The 20,442-nt window shown below is 33.4% G+C and overlaps 1 protein-coding gene across 6 annotated transcripts in view; it reads right to left on the bottom strand.

Annotated features, from left to right (window-relative positions):
- The window catches only part of HIVEP1 (HIVEP zinc finger 1), a 194,772-nt gene that overhangs the window by 102,094 nt on the left and 72,236 nt on the right, over nt 1-20,442 (bottom strand). For all 6 annotated transcript variants that reach the window (XM_063605151.1, XM_034961444.2, XM_034961442.4 and 3 more), the window contains one exon: nt 15,549-15,602. In XM_063605151.1, coding sequence (XP_063461221.1) covers nt 15,549-15,602 — 54 coding nt within the window. The remainder of the gene's footprint in view (nt 1-15,548; nt 15,603-20,442) is intronic.

Raw genomic sequence — 20,442 nt, 5'->3', positions numbered from 1 at the left:
AAGATATTGTCAACTTAGGCTTAAAACATTTCTATAATTTTTAAAATAAAATGTCCATCATATATTCAAAGATAACCAGACATCTGAGAAAATAATTCAACATGAAAGAACCAACATTATAAACAGATTTACAGGGGTCCAATATATTGGAATGAACACACAAAGACTTTAAAATAAATGTGCTTACTTAAGGACAAGAATACTGAAAATTTCAGAAAACTGGAAGTATAAAGAGACACAGCATATTTGAAAAGCCAAATATAAATTATAGAATTGAAAAAAATACCATAATAGAACTAAGATAGATTTAAATTTAGATTAGAACAACTGAAAAAGACAGTTGCTAGGTGCAGTGGCTCACAGAGGTTGCCACTCCCAGCTACTCAGGAGGTTGAGGCAGGAAGATTGCTTGAGGCCAGAAGTTCAAGACCAGGCTGAAGAATATAGCAAGACTTTGTCTCTAAAACAAAAACAAAAACAAAAACAAAAAACAAATATAATCTGGGTGCAGTGGTGCATGCCTTTAGTTCCAGCTACCTGGGAGGCTGAGGCAAGAGGATTGCTTGAGCCCAGGTGGTTGAGGCTATAGTGAGCTATTATCAGCCTGGATGAGTGAGCAAGACCCTGTCTCAGAAAAAAAAAAAAAAAAAAGGAAAGAAAAGAAGAGAGAGAGAGAGAGAGAAACGAAGAGAGAGAGAGAAAGAGAGAGAGAGAGAATAAGTCAGATGAAAACAACACAGAATAAAGTATTAGGAGACCAAGGGATACAATATCCAGAAAGTAACAAAACAAAGAAGGTGGAAAGATATACAATGAGGCAGAGGCAATATGTAAGGAGATAAAGTCTAAAAATTGTTAAAAATGAATGAAATGCATGAATCTACAGATTCAAGAGCACTCTAAACCACAAGCAAGACAAATATAGAGAAATCATACCTGTACACATCACTTTGAAACTATGAAAGTCAAAGACAAGGCCCAAAATCTTAAAAATAATTTTAAAAATTACTAGTAATTTTTAAAAGCCAGATTACCTTCAAAGAAGCAATACAGTGACACCTCTACACCAACGATGTACTCAGGAAAATAAAATGCCAGGCTAGATTTCTATGCTTCCAACCCCAGCAAGAATATTTTCCAACAATGAAAGTGAAATAGACCTTTTCTAATAAATGACACTTGAAAGAATTTGCCACAACAAACTTGCACAAATGGAAAACTAAAAGAAACTCTTTAAAATTATGAGAATATTGTATTCTATTTTAACTTAGACAACCTGAATAACACATAAAATTTAACTTATATTATAAATAAAATTAGCCCAAGAAAGCAAAAACTTTAACAGGTCTCTGAGGAAGAAAATAAGAATACACTATTGAAGACCTACACAATACTCTTCTCCTTCCCTCAAAAACACTCAAAACTTTCAAGTAACGTATATTAAATTTTCCAGAATATTAAATATAATAACAGCTGCCTAATACAGTTAAGTCCAGATAGATTAAAAAAAAAAAATAGTAAGTCTCCATGTGTGGCACAGCCATTCATGCAGTTGTCTAAACTAGAAACTATCCTGGACTCTTGCATCCAGTTACCACTTCTGCTCACTTTTTCTCAAATCATCACTGTTTACATATGTCCTCTGGTGAACTCTGAAGACAGGGAAGCCAGGGTCTAGGTTCTGGCTCTGCCGCTTCAGCTATGTGACCTTGGGTAAGTTCTATTATTGAGCCTTCATTATCTGCAAAACACAGATAATAGCACCTCATGGGGTTGTGAGAATTATTTGAGATAATGCATGTAGACAGCTTGGCATTGTGCCCAGAACTTCAATTTTAGTTCATTATGATTGCTTCTGTTGATATTATTATTATTATTATTACATAATCAACACCATCGCTGGTTGCAATTGCAATACTAGGACAAAATGGCTACACCACTATTTCAGCATGTATATTTCTATCATACTACAGGGCCAGGATTAACACTGGTATTTTAGCTTCAGTGAAACTAAATGTTTAATACCCTTCTCATAAAAAAACTCATAAACATATATTTTATTTGATGTTTTAAAATAACTTTCTTTAAAAAGCTATTATTCTAATTATTAAAATACAAAATATTTAAAGTAGACTGAACACTATTAAAATAAAATAAACATAAAAAAATCATTTTATAAGTATGTACTTAAGAACTGACAACATAACAACACTGGGTCACAAGTGTATTTCTGTACTAAAAGTTTCAGCTCTTAACATGCTCTGACTCTACCTTAAGAAAATGAGATCAAATGTTATTTCTGTATCTTCAAATAATCCGCTTCTTGCTTGATATTTACGAAGATGCTTTTTACTTTGAGGTTTTTCTTGGAGGAATTGTAGTTGTACATCAAGCTGTATTTTTGTTTCAAAGAAAACATTTCCAGAGGCACTTATCTTTGCTAGTTTCCTCATGTAGAGGAATTCAAATGCAGAATTACCTGTTATCAGTATGACAGCAATGTTCCTAGTCTACTTGTCTGGAAAGCCTTGGTGTCATTTGTACAACAGAAGTTCTGGTTTGCTGACTGACATTTCTCCTCCTCTTAGGGACAATGTGGGACTGGAAGAATTTTTTCACATCAGTACATTTTTCTGTTACTGAGTTCTAATTTCATTCCATGGCAGTTGGAGCAAACTATATTATTTCAATTCTTTTTGATTTAATGATCAACTGTTTTATGGCCTAGGTGATGGTCTATCCTGAAGAATATTCCATGTATACTGGAGAATAATGTGTATTCTGTTGTTCTTGGGTGGAGTATTTAGGTCTACTTGGCTTACAGTGTTGGTAGTCAAGCCTTCTATTTCCTTGCTGACCTTCTGTCTAGAAGATTCCATCCATTGTTAACAGTGGGGTAATGAAGTCTCCAACTGTTATTGTTGAATTGTCTATTTCTCCCTTCATTTTTATCAGTTTTTGCTTCATGTATTTTAAGGCTCTATTATCAGGTGGATACATGTTTATAACTGCTATACCTTCCTGATGGATTGACACTTTCATCATTAGAAAATGTCCCTCTTTACCTCTAGTAACATTTTTTATTTTGAAGTCCCTTTTGATATTAACATAGCCACTCCAGCTTTCTTATGCTTGTTATTTGCATGATACATCTTTTCCTATCCTGTTACTTCCAATATATTTGTGTCTTGGATCTAAAGTGAGTGCCAGTGCAGACAGTGTATAGTCAGATCTTGTTTCTTTAATCTGGTCTGACAATCTATGCCTTTTGATTAGACTGTTTAATCCATTCATATTATTGATATTATTGACACAGCTGAATTTGTGCCTGCAATTTAACTTTTTGTTTTCTGTATGTCTTGTGTCTTTTTTTTTGTTCCTCTACTTCTCCTTTAATGTTTTCTTTTACATTAAGTGAATATTTTCAAATGTAATATTTAATTTCTTTAATAATTTTTTCACTTATAGAGATTTTTGATTATTTCCTTTGTAGTAGCTCTAGGACTTACCTCACATCTTCAGAGTCTCTTTAGATTTATATTAACTTAATTCCAGTGAGATTTATATTAACTTAATTCCAGTGAGATGTGGCAACATTATGCCTATATAGCTCTATTTTCCTTTTTCCTCCTTTTGTTATATACATATTGTATTTATACATGTTATATACATATTGTATTTATAAATGTTACAGTTCAAAAATACACTGTTATCATTACTTAACTATGTCTTTTAAACACTCCACTAAGAGAAGAAAACCAAGTATATACTTAGAGTATTTGTTATATTAACCTTCTTATTTGCCTTTTCAATAAGCACTTTGCCTGACTCCTGACAAGTACTTCACAGAAAGTGGTAAGAACAATTTTGTAACTCAACACAGGTCCTCTTTGGCTATGATATAGCTGGGTTAGCACAAAAGGTAATAGAAAAGTGACAACTGATGTGAAGTGTCATGAAATAAATACATTTTCTATTTTTATAACTTGCTCTAATGTTGTACAGTATGGTTTGTACAAAAGTAGCAGAAAGCTGAAAGACAAAAATCTAAATGTTGCTAACAAGATAACTGACACTGATGAGAAAACCAAACACATACTATCTCTCATCCAAAATGCTTGGGACCAGAAGTGTTTTGGATTTCTGATGTTTTTTTCAGATTTTGGAATATTTGCATTATACTTGCCAGCTGAGCATCCCTATTCTGAAAATCTGAAATCTGAAATGCTTCAATGAGCATTTCTTTTGAGCATCATATTAGTGCTCAAAAAGTTTCCAATTTTGAAGCATTTTAGATTTCAGATTTTCAGATTAGGGATACTCACCCTGTATTCTGCTGTTATTTTTACAGGTTTAAGAAAATCACTTAGCAGAAGGTTGATTCAGCCTTCAACTAAAACACTAGGTTTACAGAATAATAGTTACATTTCTCTGCCCTGAGTCTTTCAAATTTATATCCTCTTGCTCCACTTTCATGAGAAAGATTCCAAAGACTTCAGTGATTTTTCTAAGAAAGTTCTAGGATCTCTAAACTTAGGATTAGCGTCCAGTCAGTGTTATGTCTGTCTCTTACTGTATACAGTAGTTGAATCCACAAGAATATAGTATGATAATGATTTCTCCAAGCAATGTGTGCTGTGGACCACTCCACTACTAAACAAATATTCAGGAATTCTGCAAGCCGCAACCATTCGGTAGGTTGAAATCATCCATGGTGGGGAGTATTTTTACCACTTTGAAAAATGCTATAAATGGTTAACTCCCTCCCCAACCAACCCCTCTAAGCCTGCCCCAGCTAGCAGCTAGTTTACTAGCACTCCAACTGACCCTACATCAGCAAGAAAAGGTTAAATCCAGGGCAATACTGTCTATTACCAGAACAGGGAAATGTGAACTCCCCTTGATTAACATTTCTACCACCAGGACGTTTGAGTTGTAGTGTTAACACCAGAAATCTGGAATCCTCAGTTCTTCACACTATCACAACCTCCCACCAGGTTTACAAAGATGCTATGATATCACAAAATAACTACACTGAGAGTAGTCTGAGTCTTCCTGATTCAATGAAGTCATAAGAAAGGATTCATTTGGAGCTGTTAAAGAAGGAACCTTTTATTTTTGTGACAACGACATACACAAACTATTTGTATACATCACTGCATTAGATAATTTAATATGACAAAAGAAACAACTTACTTCAGAAAAGCAATCTAGATTACATATCTAACCACACTTAAGAAATCAAAGAAAGCAATAATAATGCACTGTTTACAAATCCTGCCTGTTAAGTAAAGGAATCCATCCTTTCTGACACCTCTACCATCCATCATCGATTCAATAAACATATGTCAAATGCCTACTACATGCACTAAGAACTGTAGTAAGTGCTGTGCTATGACTGTGGGCAAAACTGTATAGGGGAAAATGTGAGGAGACCCCAGGCAGAGGTGAGAGGGTGAGGGTGTGGAGAAGTGAGTTGCATCTATGTTACCACGTTTTTTCTTCACATATAAGGGTCATGTTAAACAGTTACTAAATGGCTAACTACATGATGTGGGGTGGGCCTGCTGAAATAAACACACTCCTCCAGGCCAAAAACTCAGTGACATTTCCCTCTGGCTCCTGCTCCTTCACAGTGGGCTGGACTCCCAAAGCGTCTGCTCCTCGGGCTCCTGCAGTCCACCTCCCACCGCAGATCAGGCCATGCATGAATGTTACTACATACATTTGTTTTCATTGCGATGCTTTTAAGTCCTCTTCTTGCCCTTCCCACTCATCCACAGAATCTTATTTGCTACTTCCAACGCTTTTCTTAAATAAAATAATTTTATACCCCATTGCTTGGTGGTCAGGGAAAAATTCTAAGCTACATCCTTCAAAGTTTGATAAATTTCCTGCGTATAGCATAGCTCCACAAAATACCCTTTGCACAGTGAAGCAATAAAAGAACACCATATTGTTGGTTAAATACTTTGTTATCTCCATGCTTTGCTTTTTAATTTTTAAAATTCATTTTATAGACTTCCTCCCAGTTCTTTATCTGTCTTCAATTTATCTGCCTCCTCTCACTTTTATTTTCTACTATTTCTGCCCTCAAATTATATTCTTCAGGTTTATGCAACATGTCTGCTCTCTTCTCTGAGGAAACATGAGAAAAAGAGCAAATCTCTACGTAGGCAAAATATATACAAGCTTATCTCTTTCTTTCTTTTTGGTCTCATACAGAGAATACAGTAGCAAACCTGGGGAAAAGCCTAAATAGATGAACAGCAACACATATTATCCTTATAAGTCACTCTGTGGCATTATTTATATAGAAAATACTCAGATATATGGCATGAAGTCAATTACCTAAGAAGCAAAGTGAAACAAACAAAACCTGGGTTTTTCTCCCCATACCACTCTTCCATGAATCCCCAAATGAGCCTCTAGGATAAGATTCATTTCTTTGTTTTTCACAGTCCTCAGGGATTCTGTCAAAGCAGCTCAAATCCATATGCCATTACCTTAAATACTTTATCTTTCTTGTCAAAAAATGTACCAGTGGACATAAATATGTATTTAATATAATGTAAGACAAATTTTAAAAAACATTTTAATCCCTCTAAAATCAGGATGCATCTTCTAATCAATTATAAGAGCACTGTGTCATAACTTAATTGGCAGTGACTTTTCTCCTTGCTAAAGGATGCATAAAATCATTGTGCATCTTGCAACCAATAGCATTTTGAAGTCAATGAAATATGCTATAAGTATGCACAAGAATGTGAGTCTATGAATCATCCTATAAAATTAAAATCAGGTTAGCTACTTAAGTCTCTAATAAATGGCTCAATAGACCATGATAAGTAACACTGTTAGGAAATACTGAGAATTTTTGCTTTCATATTTCAAAAGGAGCAATGTTTTAGGATTTTGAACTTAAACACAGTGAGGACAGATATTTGAAGACATTTATTTTACATTAATATACTACAAAACGCTTTGTTTATATCATTATGCAAATCATCTTTTATAAAGCTGGCAGTCTATCTGAAAGGCAATGATCTCTTGGCATTTGGGATTTTCAAATTTCTCAAAATATTGACATGGTTAACACATGATACCTTTAACTTATATAAATGACACAAATAATTAAAATACTAATTTCCCTGTAATTCAAGCTTACAGCATTCACTGTCTATTACACTAAGAGAATACTTCGTAAGACGTGAATATTTAAATTTGAAATTTTAATAGTAAAAAAAGGAGATAACTTTCTTTTCTAAAAAATAAAAAATCTGTTGCTGTTTTCCCAAGGGAAATTTGTTAGGCACTGCTGCCAGTCTACCTCATGAATTTTTGCTCTACCAATTCAGGATTTATGATGATTTGGGTAAGAGCTGGGTTAAAGCTTGCAGGCTCCTTTAAGGCTTAGACTTTTTCTTTCCTATCTATTTCTCAGGGCAAAAAAAAAAAAAAAATGGCTGGTGCACAACAACAATTTACTAAATAAATTAATGAGAGGTACAAGGAAAAAACATAATTTTTAGGGCATTTAACATTAAGAGACTAAGATGTACAAATACTGTTTTTTAAAATAAACCTCTATTAAACAGATTCACTAAAATATATTATTTCCTAATAAGAAACCCAAGGACCACACTGGTTAAAAAATAAACTAGTTAACATCAATATAATATTAAAATAATAAAACTGCATTCCATTTAAAATACAGAATTCCATTCAGACATCTCACAAAAATACTATACTAGCCTTTCCTCTAGCCATATCCACATGAGCTTTCATTTTGTAAATTGTCAATACCCTTCTAAGGTAAGCCTATCAAGTTTTGTTTTATTGCACAAATGTTCTCCCAGTTTTAAAACATTTTCACCTTATCTCTTATGGTATTGACATTCTTCATTTTAATTTAATAAAATCTGTCCAAATTTTCTACTATACTACCTAAATTTCAGTATTACATGGGAAGGACTTTGTCATCCCTAATTACAAGAATATGTCCTTGTATTTTCTTAATTATACTCAGCAGAATTTTTAAGGAAGAGTGTCATTGGCAATAAAGCATGGCCTTATTAACATAAAATATTTATTCGAAATTAGCCTTCGTTTTGAAAAATGTTATGTGTGGTAATTAAAATTTTTTTTAAATGAGAGTCACCATTTTTCACCCCTTGGAAACTCATTCACATTATCTTCAAAAATATTATTATAATTTTTTTATAATATCATTGTAAAATGAATAAAAATATTCATTTTTTAATGTAGAAAAGTAGGCGAGAAACTAGCATTTTTACTGACACACCAATTAGAGTTCATGATCCAATGGAGCCACTCTCACTTCTGACTTAGTCTCATTTTCCACAGGAACCTAACTTCCCTCAAGCTTCCCCAGACAAGAGAAGCATATTCCAGGGCATAAATCATGCCTATGTTAACAAAAATCCCACTTATCAACTGACTTTTCAGAGCAAATATGAGTATCATTCAGTATTACTAGAACAGATTTCCTTACTATATTTCTTAACTCATATAAACTACCTATATATATTTAGGCCCTCTTACTCTTATATAGATGGTGATATTCACAGAAATTATTTAAAAAATAAAAATGTTCTGGGGCTGAAGTATATAATGTAAGAGTGATACTGCTACTGCTGAAAAGAAATTACTGGTAATGATAGTGGCAATTGTAGGTTCTTATTGTGAGACAGAAAATAATGTTAAAAAAAAAATCATAATGCAAGCTGACCTAAAGTCTCTACCTTTCTCTATGGCCATTGTCTGAATCCTAACTCTTTTATCCTGGATCATCGTAACATTTCTGTAGGTGACTGCTATCATAATCTCATCATTCAAAAAGGTAAGTTAGAACAGAAATAAAACTGTACCAGAAATTCAACTATCACTATAACACAGATCTTATCTAGTTATACCAGGGAATAATATCAGAATAGCACAGTCCAAGACATGGGCTTGATTTTCCTCATGTACTTTCTGGTTGCACTCCCTTGGGTTAAGTTATTTAACATTATTCAACTTCAGCTTTTTCATCATGGCAAAATGATTAATTTACTTATAAAATGCTCAATTTCTAACATAAAATCTATGAGTACTTTTATACTACATTCTCAGAAAATTTTGATTACATGGTATTCAGAAACAGAGAAGAAATAATTTTGGATATCCTAAATGGTTTTAAAAAACAATTAACAATACAATGCAATTAAGTGAGAAATTACTAAAAATAAATAAGATCCCCATCCATGTGGAGAAAAAAAATTCCAACATGATTTGGGGTGGGGGGAGGGTCAGAGAAGAAACCAGCATAGAAAAGAATGAAACTAATAAATATAAAATTGTGTATGATACATCTAAGCAATACTTACAAGGAAATTAACAGCTTTAAGTGATTCCAATAGAGCAGAATAAAGGCTTAAAAATGAATGAGAATTCCAAGTTAAGAAATTTGAGTAACAGAACAAACCTGAAGAAAAAGACAGGAAAAGATAATAAAGAACAAAATTTAATGAAACTAAAAAGGATGAAGCAAGAAAGTATCATGAAAATCAGATGTTGGCAAAATAAAAAGAAAGTAAAACAGAAAACTGGCAACACTAATCAAGAAAGCGAGGAGAGGCACAAATCAATGATAGAAGCAATAAAAAACAGACATAACTACACACCCAGCAGAAATGAAAGAGAGTAAGAAAATACTACGACTGATTTTTTGCCAACAGATGTGACTGTTTAGATAAGATGGATAAATTATAAGAAAAATACAACTTCCTAAAACTGAAGAGAAAATAGAATGTTTGGATAATCCCTTATTGTTAAGTACACTTGGGAGTTAAAAGTCTACCCTGCAGTCCCTCCCAAAAGTCAAAATATGTTGTAAGACTTGCCTACAAAGGTACAGTTCCAATATCAAACAAACAGCTCCATGGGAATCAGAAGCATATAGTCCTCAGATCATCCTATCAAACTAGCATAACCTTAAAACAAAATCAGGCACAGAAAATTATAAAACATAATAAAAATATAAACCAATGCCTTGAACATGGATTCAAAATTCTTCAATAAAATATTAACAAATCAAATCTAGCAGTGATTAAGATTAAACATCATGACCAAATTGGTTTAAAGATACGTAAGTCACTTTTAAACATCAGAATGAAAGAATAAAGGACATAGTAAGATCATCTTTACATAGAAACAAAACGTGATAAAAATAAAAATCCATTTATGATTTTTAAAAATAATTTCAACAAATAAAAAATAGAAGATAACACCTTTAAGCAACTAAAAAATATACAGACTCTCTTCCCACAAAAAAAGATAGCAAACATTTTAATGGTGAAAAATTAGAAGCATTTTCTTTAAAATCAGGAGCAAGTCTAAGATATCAATTTTACTGGAGCCAACTGAGCAAGATAAGAAAAATAAATAAAAGAAACAATTATTTCAAAATGAAGAAACAAACTTTCATTATTCCCAGCTGATATGACAAGAAAATCTGAAAACACCAGCAGACAATTTTCATAATGAATGAGAATCCAGCCAAGTAGCTGGATATAAAAATAAATATTCAAAAATATATTGCATTTTTATTTGCCAGGAGCTAGAAAACAATTTTACAAAAGAAAAAAATCATTAAAATGAGGAAAACACCAAATTCTAAGAAATAGAGCAGAAAAAAATAAAGATTCATATGGAGGAAAATGATAAAACACTAAAGAAAACACAAGTATCAGAAATACACAATCTTTTTTGAATAGGAGGCCTGAAAACTGTGAAGATGGTCAGTTTGCCCCAGATTCAATCAAACCCAAACAAAATTCCAACAAGTTTTTTAAAGACCTGATTCTAAAATTCAAATAGATGAGCAAAGAACTAGAAATAGTGAAAACATTCCTGAAGGCAAATAACACAAGGAATCTGCCCTACTGTATACAGTATATACTAGTTATTGCACACTGTATATATCAAGACAATAAAGTGGTAAGTAATTAACATACTGGGATATTAAAATATGGGTAAACAAATTCACAGAACAGAATAGAGAGCTAAGAAGCAAACCCACACAAAAATGAAAAATTAATATGAAACAGTAAAAGGAAAACATACTAAATGTTTCAGGGACATTTAACAATATTAGCAATGGTTACCCACTTGAGAAAAAAAAGAAACTTGAATCCTAACTTACACTACATTAAAAAACTAGGTATATTTTTTTAAAAAAACAAACTCCAGATGGGTTTTTAATCTGAAACGTGGAAGTCTTGTAGAAGAAAATATAGAAAATATATATATATACTTAAGACCTTGTGGTAGAGAAGAATTTAAGACAAATAAAAATACAAAAAAATGAATCACAAAAGCAAGAAATTAATAGGTTGACAATATTAAAATCAAGAGCTTCTATTCACTTTAGTGAATAGAAGGCACTTTAAATGAAGTAAAAAATAAATCTGAAAAATAAAGCAAATAAAATGAATAAAGATAGTTATTCAAAATATATTAAGAAAAAGATAACTCAATTTTTACAAAATGGACAAATAATAATAGTAAGCATTTCAGTAAGGGGGAATACAAATGAAGACATGTTTGACATTATTAAATTAAATAAGCAGGAGGCCATTTGCCTGAGGCTGTCTCCTTACCTCGAGTTATGACCTAACAAACTGCAACCTCATTTAGTGCGCAAACACAAACCTAATTTAGAGTATTTTTTGTAAAAAATAGCTACTTTTCAGCCAATCACAGGCAGTCAACTGATCAGATCATGCCCAAATAAGGCAAATACTTCATCACACCCTACCTGAACAAGGCAGGTGCCTAGTTGCAGCCAATCAGGTGATTTCTCACTTTGCTTGCGAGTTCAGCCTATACGAGCTTGCTGCTCACACTGCTCGGCAGAGCTCTCTGAACCTCTTCTGGTTCTGAATGATGCCTGATTCATGAATCATTCTTTGTTTAAATAAAATCAGTTAAACTTTTTGTGTCTAAAGTTTTTCTTTTAACATTAGTAACCAGGGAAACAAAAATCAAAGAAGAATAAAAGAGGATTTAACATCTATCCAATTAGGAAAAAAAAGACTAAAAATACCATGTACTTGATAGTACAAAATGAATTCTTGGACACTGATAGCGGGAATGCAAAAAGTTTCCCCAAAAAAACTCTGGAAAACAATATAGCATCATTTTGTAGAGCTGAACATTCACATTCCCTATATATGCTCTAGAAACTCACACATAGGCACCAGGATATAAAAATATTCATAACTGCATTGTTTATGATAGCAAAAAGGTGGAAATAACTTAAATATCAACAGAAGAATGGGCCAACAGTTTCATACAGTGCAATATTACAACAATGAAAAGTAACAGTTATGTGCAACGGCATGGGTGAATCTTAGGAACAACGTTAAGTGAAAAAAGCTGCAGAAGACTACGTACAATATGGTTTCATTTAAAAGTTCAAACTCAGGCACAACTAGAAAATATATTGTTTGGGGATACATACTTATATGACATAATTGTTTTTTAAAAGGACTGAAATGATGAACACAAAACTAAGGACAGTAAAACCTCTACAGAAGAGACAATGGGATGAATTGCCGATCAGCATGTGGGTGGATACAATGGTACTGGCAACATTCCCGTTCTTAAATTGGGTGTGAGAATCAAACATTACCATGTCATTCTTATGCTTTGTAACTTAATATGCTCCATATATTAATTTATATGTGTCAAACATTGTATGATAAAAATTTAAGAGTATTAAAATTAAAGCTTGAGAAAGCCATAAAAGCTCTCTTAATCGATCTATTTATTTCTTCCCAGTTAATTTTATTCATATTCCATTACCACATCTGTGACAGTCACTATTTCATTTAAATCCCACTCAACAATTTTAAAAATAGTGTCAAGCACAACGTGTGTTAAGAATCAGGAGATAGCTCTGTAAGGAAAAACATAATGACTTTATGGAGACTTGTGTGAATGTTGCATCCTTATCTCTATCCCTAAATTGATTAAAATCAAAATAAATCAAATTAAAGTCATCTGATTTTCATTCAAAAGAGAAAAAGAATAAAATAAGTACATTAACATAATTTAGTGCATTTCTTTATTCTATTGGTGTATGATAGGCAAAGTCAGTTTCTTTACTTCCATATTACACTAAACAGATTTAATCCTCCTTAAATTATTAAAATACAAGAGGAAATGTCTTTTTTAATCTATTAATGAGGAAGTTGCTTTTAAGAGCCTACCACTATGCTAGATACTTCTGAAAATAAATTAGTTACTTGTCCTAATAATTACAAAAAAGAGAGAAAGGGAGAAAGAGCCTCAAATAAGTTAAAGACCACAGAACCTTTAATGGAGACAAAGCCTTAGAACTACAAGCAGTGTTTAAAAATAATTTTTTTAAAAAGAAATGTGGCAAAACTTACATGGTGAAAAAACCCAAAGTACATCAGAAAAACAATGAAAAAGAGATCTATTGTAGATGACTTACCATAATCTAAAATGAACGTCTATATTTTTAAAGAATATTCTTTGATGGAAGAAATGAATATCCTTTAAAATAAAATAGGTATCAGCAAGAAAAGGTTTGAAAAATCTCAACACCACTGTTACTCAGACTTTTCATGTTGTTAAAGAGAAACTGATATTATTTCTTACTTATATTTGAAAGGGAAAACTATTTTATTTTTAATTTCTGTATAAAAATGAAAGCCAAGCAGTAATTCTATGCAGTGAACTGCACAGAACAATGCTCACTTGGTATTCATCCTAGCTCTTAAATAAGTGTAGCCTGCCAACTGTAGCCCAATCCATTATTCTGAACCTCATTATCCAATTTCTCTTTCTAGAACCTTTGTTTCATTTCCTCCTTCCTATCAGGCATTTAGTTCACTGTTCTGAAAACTCTTGCCAAAGAAGTAACAAGGAAAAGGAAGACAGGCTCACATTTACTTTGCTACTAGAAGCAGCTCTAAACCATGACTAGATGTAAAAAAAAAAAAAAAAAAAAAAAGGCTGGCTATAGAGAAAGAAAACTTTAAAAGTATGGCCTCTTATAACCCGAGTGTCTCAAATGCCTCATGCGTTTAAGTCAGTCAACCCTTCAAAGGGACAAGGTGGCCATGGAGACATCTTTACTCTTTCTATGCTTGTTTTTCTGTAAGAATGTCATTAGAGGGTCAGATATACATGGCCCTTCCAGAGCTCCCATGGAAGGAGTGTGGGGTGAGGAGAAGGCAGACATGAGGGGTGCTACATAGTACCCCATAAATGTAAGACCAACCCCAAACCATCCTGAAGGCTTCACAGGCTGGTTTAAGGGATGGAGAACTGGGATGGCAGGAAATTACTTCCCCTACAGATACCTGCTCAGTAGTCTAACTAGATTTAAAAGCTATTTTTTGTAAAACGGCTTTCAATTGGAATCCTATTTAGCTAAATTACTCTGTCAAAATAGTCTGCTGTAATTTGAAGATACAAGGCAAAATAAATAATAAATCACGGAATACAAATGTCATAAAGAGAACTTTATTTGCCCACAATATTAAAAGCACATAATCAATTTTGCTCATTAACAGATAGTGTTTAAACAGTATTTACCTCACTACCTGACCATCCCTACATGCTCTTCTGCATCACATCTATTTTTTTGTATTACTTGGAAAGATAATCAATGTTTTCTATGGTGAAAACCAATTTTTTCCTTTCAAGTTTTTAATTTTAATACAAAATTACACCCATTGCAGCTGGTGAAATAATACAAAGGCATATAAATGAGTGGGTCATCTTCCCTTGCTCCTCTTCCCACTATTAACACATATCTGTATATAAATCCTTTCCAACATTGTCCAATCTCACAGAAGCCTCTGTGTGTGTATGCATATATATATATACATATAAATACTTGTATACACACTTGACTTTGTTAGTTTTCACAAAAAAATAAGATATTTTACATACTACATTGCGATGTTATTTTTCTTATTTGATAAGTTATCACCATCAACTAAAGTAATTAACACTTTTTCAAAGCTGCATGATACCCCAAAATATGAGTATACTACAAATGATTCAACTATTCTTCCACTGACTGGTATTCAGGCTGTTTTAGTTGCCTTAGGTTTTTGTCACTACAAAAAAAAAAAAAGAAAACTGCATCACGTGAATACACACATGAACACACATGCATGGACACAGCCAACTGTGCTCCTTATATTGGTACTTTCATTGCTACAGGACAGTCTCACAAACAGGACTTTCAAAAGAGCTGCAACAACCTTTCACACTTCTACCAGTCATACATTAATATGTGGGAAACAGTTATAGAATGTGCTATGTGGCTAAAATGTTTCATGAAGCAAAGTCCACAACATTTTAAGTATCAATAAGTTCAAGGGGATTTCTAATTTTGTGATATGTCTATATTGATTTATTTCATAAGGCTACATTTATGAGGTATATTTATAGGCATCATTGCAAGAATAAAGTTTACATTCAAGCTGATTTTAATTTACCTTTTTTTGAAACTTCTGCCCCATTAAGTTCTTTTTGTGCTTCTTCAATTTTGTCTAAGAAAAACAGAGAAAAATTTATAAATTAACTTACCTTAAACAAATAAGAATACAGTAAAGCAAACATACTACTTTTAAACAGTGTCAGATACCTAGTAATAACTGTGTTGAATAAATTATGATACAGATGTGTATAAACTGTTGAAGGATATATTCCCTTTTAAATTCATAATTTTAATCATTTCTTAGTCACAAGGACTACTTCCAATTAATAAATGTTTCCATAATGCAAATAATTAGTACACTTTAGATACTGAACTACAGCTTTAAAAGTCTAGTCATCTTATAAAAGTATCTAAAAATAATACTATCTTTACATACAAAGTACCTAATAGGGATTTTAGAGATATAACAAATGCCTACTAGCTTAGAAACAACCAGATTAAGCAAAGCTAAGACTTAAGACAGAAGATAGAAAAGGATGGAAAAACAGAGACGAGGATGAGCTGAAATATGGCATGGCAGAAAGTGTCTATCCCTTGCTGGCAGCATAGAGCTGACAGATCTATGAAGTATGAGGACAGAGTACTGCATTCAAGAGGTACTATACACAACTCACTGCAGAACTGCTACACATGTGCACAGTTTTGTCAGACAGATGTAACCCAGGAGCAATAACTAAGAGAATTGGGAGCAGTGCCTCGCTCCTGCTGTTCTTTGACCTGGGGCTCTGTGCACAACTGGATTTTGTAAATATGTGCATGCTCTATTTCAATAATAATTAATTTAAACTTTATAAGGATACACATACTTCATGACATGGGCAGTAATCGATTCCAAATTTAACACACTGGTCTAGGTACTTATTAAAATGGCAAAAGGAACAAATTCCCAGGGTACTATTTTGTACTGAACTGAAGACAATACTGATAATTATATAACATTCTACATATCCCAAATGTGTAAGTACAATTTAAATAAATGCATCAGCTCAGAAGTTGTCTCCAATGCTGACCCTACCGCTGCTCACTGGCCATGGAAGATGTAACCTCCAATATGGTATCCTACTCCAAATAAATAAAAGGCAGACACCACACACCATGGGCCCTTCAAACTCTGATCTACCTGCCTCTCTCCCTATCTTGCCAGAAAGGCCAAGAAATTCAGAGAACCTTCTATTTACAGATCAAATGTCTTTCAATTGCATATTGATCCAACTTGCCAAGGCAAAGTGGGAGAACAGAACAAAGGAAGCAAGCTAGTTTGAAATATAGGACATTACATCTCAACAATAGTCAAAAATAACTAAATTTTCATCCTGATAAATGTATCGCCCACAGCAATGTCTTATTTGCTTCCTGCGAATTATCAGATCCAGAATAGAATTTGAGAGTAGTACAGGCAATCTTTGGAATAAGACAATTTCTCTTATTTATAAACTTTAGTTACTGCTCATGAAATGATGAGTGAAGTTGAAATAGTCCTGGAAAAAAACACACATTAAATGCAGAAACTGGATCCTGTGCTCAGTGGTAGTTTTGCTTCAGAGAGAAAAATATGGAATGCTTGCATGAAATCCGTATTAACAAAGTGTAAGTAACAAAAGGCTAAGACCCACTTTTAGAAAACGAAATACATGAATTACCTGCAGATTTTCAAACTATAAATAATAAACAAATCACATAACATACAGTACTTGAAAAACATGTAAAAGGACTTTTATTACCAAAGCACTATTATTTCTATGCCAGTAATTCACCCAAACTTAAGAATCATAAATAATATATATGTATTATATATTCACAGTAGTAACAACTGTGCTTAATAGTTTATGTGCACATAATTTTGCATTACATAATAAAAACAACTTTTCTTAATAGAATCAGTTGTGGCTTAAAGCAACAAGAACTCATGATTAACAAATACTTACAGAATAGTTGTTGTTAAGTAATTGAAGTTTGGCCACTTTCTGTTTGCACTTCAACATAACAAAACTCTTACAAAAATAACTTGTTTATATCTGCTTACAAAATACTAGTCTCTGCTTTTAAAATTTTCAATTAAGTTACCTTTTTATCTTGATAATAACAGCATATAAATTTAGACTACTGATTTAGGACAGCGACTACAATAAATATAATAAGTACCTCCTCAAATGCTTCTACCTATAGCTCCAGGTCAATAGGTAAACAATCTCCAATTAGCTTGTAACAGCCATTATAAAAGCTTTTGCTTTGGGCAAGTTTTATTACAATTCCTGTTTATATTTAGTGTGTTTTTATAATTCTCCTGGTAAATATGATGTGTTTTAAAGACACTCTCCAAAATTACAAAGAAAGTAGTCATTTACTACACGCTCTTAACTGATTCATACAAGACAGTTTACTGATATGTAAAGCATTATTTATATTTTTTCACCGTGACAGAGAAAAAATATAGTTTTACGTTTCAACTAATATCCCACGTGCATACATATTATGCATACATGTAATTCCCTATTAAAAATGAAAAATCCTGCCCCTTTCTCAACTACATTAATTTCAGGGCTGCCTGCTAGACTCTAAATCTACAGCTTTAAGTTCATCAATTTAAGAGGCAGTTTCCAACACATCCTTTTTGCCAAACCTTTACCAAGGGTAACACTTCCCAGCAATCACATCTCTCACCGTAAGTCTTGATGTAGGGGAGGAGGAGCAAAGGGAAAGAAATGGTATGTTAGACTCTAAGACATCCCCCATCATGCCCTCCCCACCATCACTGGGATCTGGGTTAACAATTTCCCAAAGCACTACACATTCAGAAATAAATAATAGTTTCTCTGTTGCTGTTACCTAAAAATAAAAATAGTTATACAAACAAAAAGAATACTCATACCACGTCAGTAAATCTGAAGCCCATAATATGCATTCTTACTATAATGAGTTCTCACTGTATTTAAATTAACATGTAATCTTAATTCATTCAATTTTTACATTAAATACACTTGGAGGAGCCATCACTTGGAAGAAAGATCCCAGCAAACACGTGAATGGATCTGTAATCTTTAAGATCCAGAAAGGCCAGTGGCTAAAACAGCAATAGGCTAGAAGAGAAGTAACTAATAGTATAGACTAAATTTTTGTTCTACAACTATTAAAAATGTATACTATTAAAAATGTATACACAGAAACTGTTAATGATAAAGGCTATAAGAACTATCTTGCGTGATACCTTAAATTAAAATTTTTGTGTAAGAAAATGATGCAAAAATATCTCATTTTCATCATTCACAAATAATCATAAAAGAAGTCTCTTTATTAGTGAAACATAATCTGAAACCACTGAACAAAAGGAAAAAGTCCTAGAGCCGTTAAGAAATAATAATCTTTCTTTTAGGGTTTCTGGAAGAAGACTGAATTAAAAACAAATCTTTTATAGAAATTACATAATCTTCAAATAAGGATTTACAGTAGCCCCTTGCTCTCTGACCATTCTTCAGTCTATGCTAAAGTGCGTGTGGGGAGGGTCTCCCTCACCATCTCAGAGGCCTGCCTCTCATTCCCCAAGAGCCTTGGGCTCTAATGCATCACAGGCTGGAGGAGCAGCCCACTAAGTTGTTAGGATTTGGTTCAATGAATGCTGTGTTTTTACTGCAATTGCATGCCTGCTCTGTGTCAGGTCTAATGTGAACAGTTACAGGGAAAAAGGTATCAGGCCCTCCCAGAGGGGCTCCTACTTTAGTGTATCCTTACAAATCATTTTAATATCAATTTGATGGTAAATAAGGCTCAAACTCCCGTGTGTGGTTAACGAGGTTCTTTGTGATCTAGTTACCTCTTTGCCCTTTGCCACTTCTGTTCTCTCTTCAAGATCAGGCACAGTGAAGTCCAGGCTCAACAGACCCTAGGACTTAACCCCCGCTTTGTCCTCTTCCCTGAAGGTGCCTCCCACACTGTCCCTTCTCTGTGGGGCGTCCTTTCAAGATGGGGCTTCTCTGGGCAAACTTCCCTAACACCCTTGTCCAGAGCCCATCACTTTCTCTGTACCACCAGTAAACGTCGTGCACAGAACCCTGTTTCTCTAGAGCTGCACAGCTCATGATCGTTAGTAATAATGGCAATTAGATGGAGCTGAGTGGTTTACTGATCATATAAACACTGACAAGACAATAACCTGTGACACAGAACCTGCATTCTGAAGAGAAAACGAGAAAAAAGCACCTACACACAAACTGAAAACTGGCACTGCGTGGTTTCACTTAAGAATCTAGCATTTTATCATCTTTAACATTATAAATTATGTCAACATTTGGGAAGCTGTATCAGTACCCTGAAAGCACTCGAGTCAACTATTGCTCCCTTAGATCTATAAGAGATTTAAGTCATGTCTCACCTACTTCTATCAGCTCATCCTTCTCTCATGCTGTTCTGCTGGGTACCATACAGCCTCTGCGCTAGCACCCGTGCATCCTCCCTCTTCGTTTAGCCTTCAAAACCCACACTGGTAACATTTTATGAAGTAAATCCTAATGAGCTGTAAAAGGCACCTCTGTTTACTGAAAGAGGTACCATCTGATTGAAAAAAGATCACCATATGTAACTGTACTTACTATTTTTACTACTGAATAAAACATAATTCCTACTTCCTCTCATTATATGCCAGTGCAAGCACCTTACTCTTACTGTGAACTGTAAGTGCTATTTCAATAGCACTAAATAAATGACAATGGCATAAAATTAAAATTGTATCCGGCACACACAGTCATTTATACATGCTCTTGTAAGTGAAGATTATTCCTAGTCTTCACTACTAAGTAAACTGAGTAAACCCACCTTTACAATCAACCCATTTTAACCTCCAAGTTTCACATCTCAAATACCGCTGGACTTACCTGTCTTTGAGGAAGATGGCACGCTGT

The sequence above is a fragment of the Pan paniscus genome, chromosome 5 (genome assembly GCF_029289425.2).
Source record: "Pan paniscus chromosome 5, NHGRI_mPanPan1-v2.0_pri, whole genome shotgun sequence".
NCBI lineage: Eukaryota > Metazoa > Chordata > Mammalia > Primates > Hominidae > Pan > Pan paniscus.
This window is presented reverse-complemented; position numbering and strand designations above follow the sequence as displayed.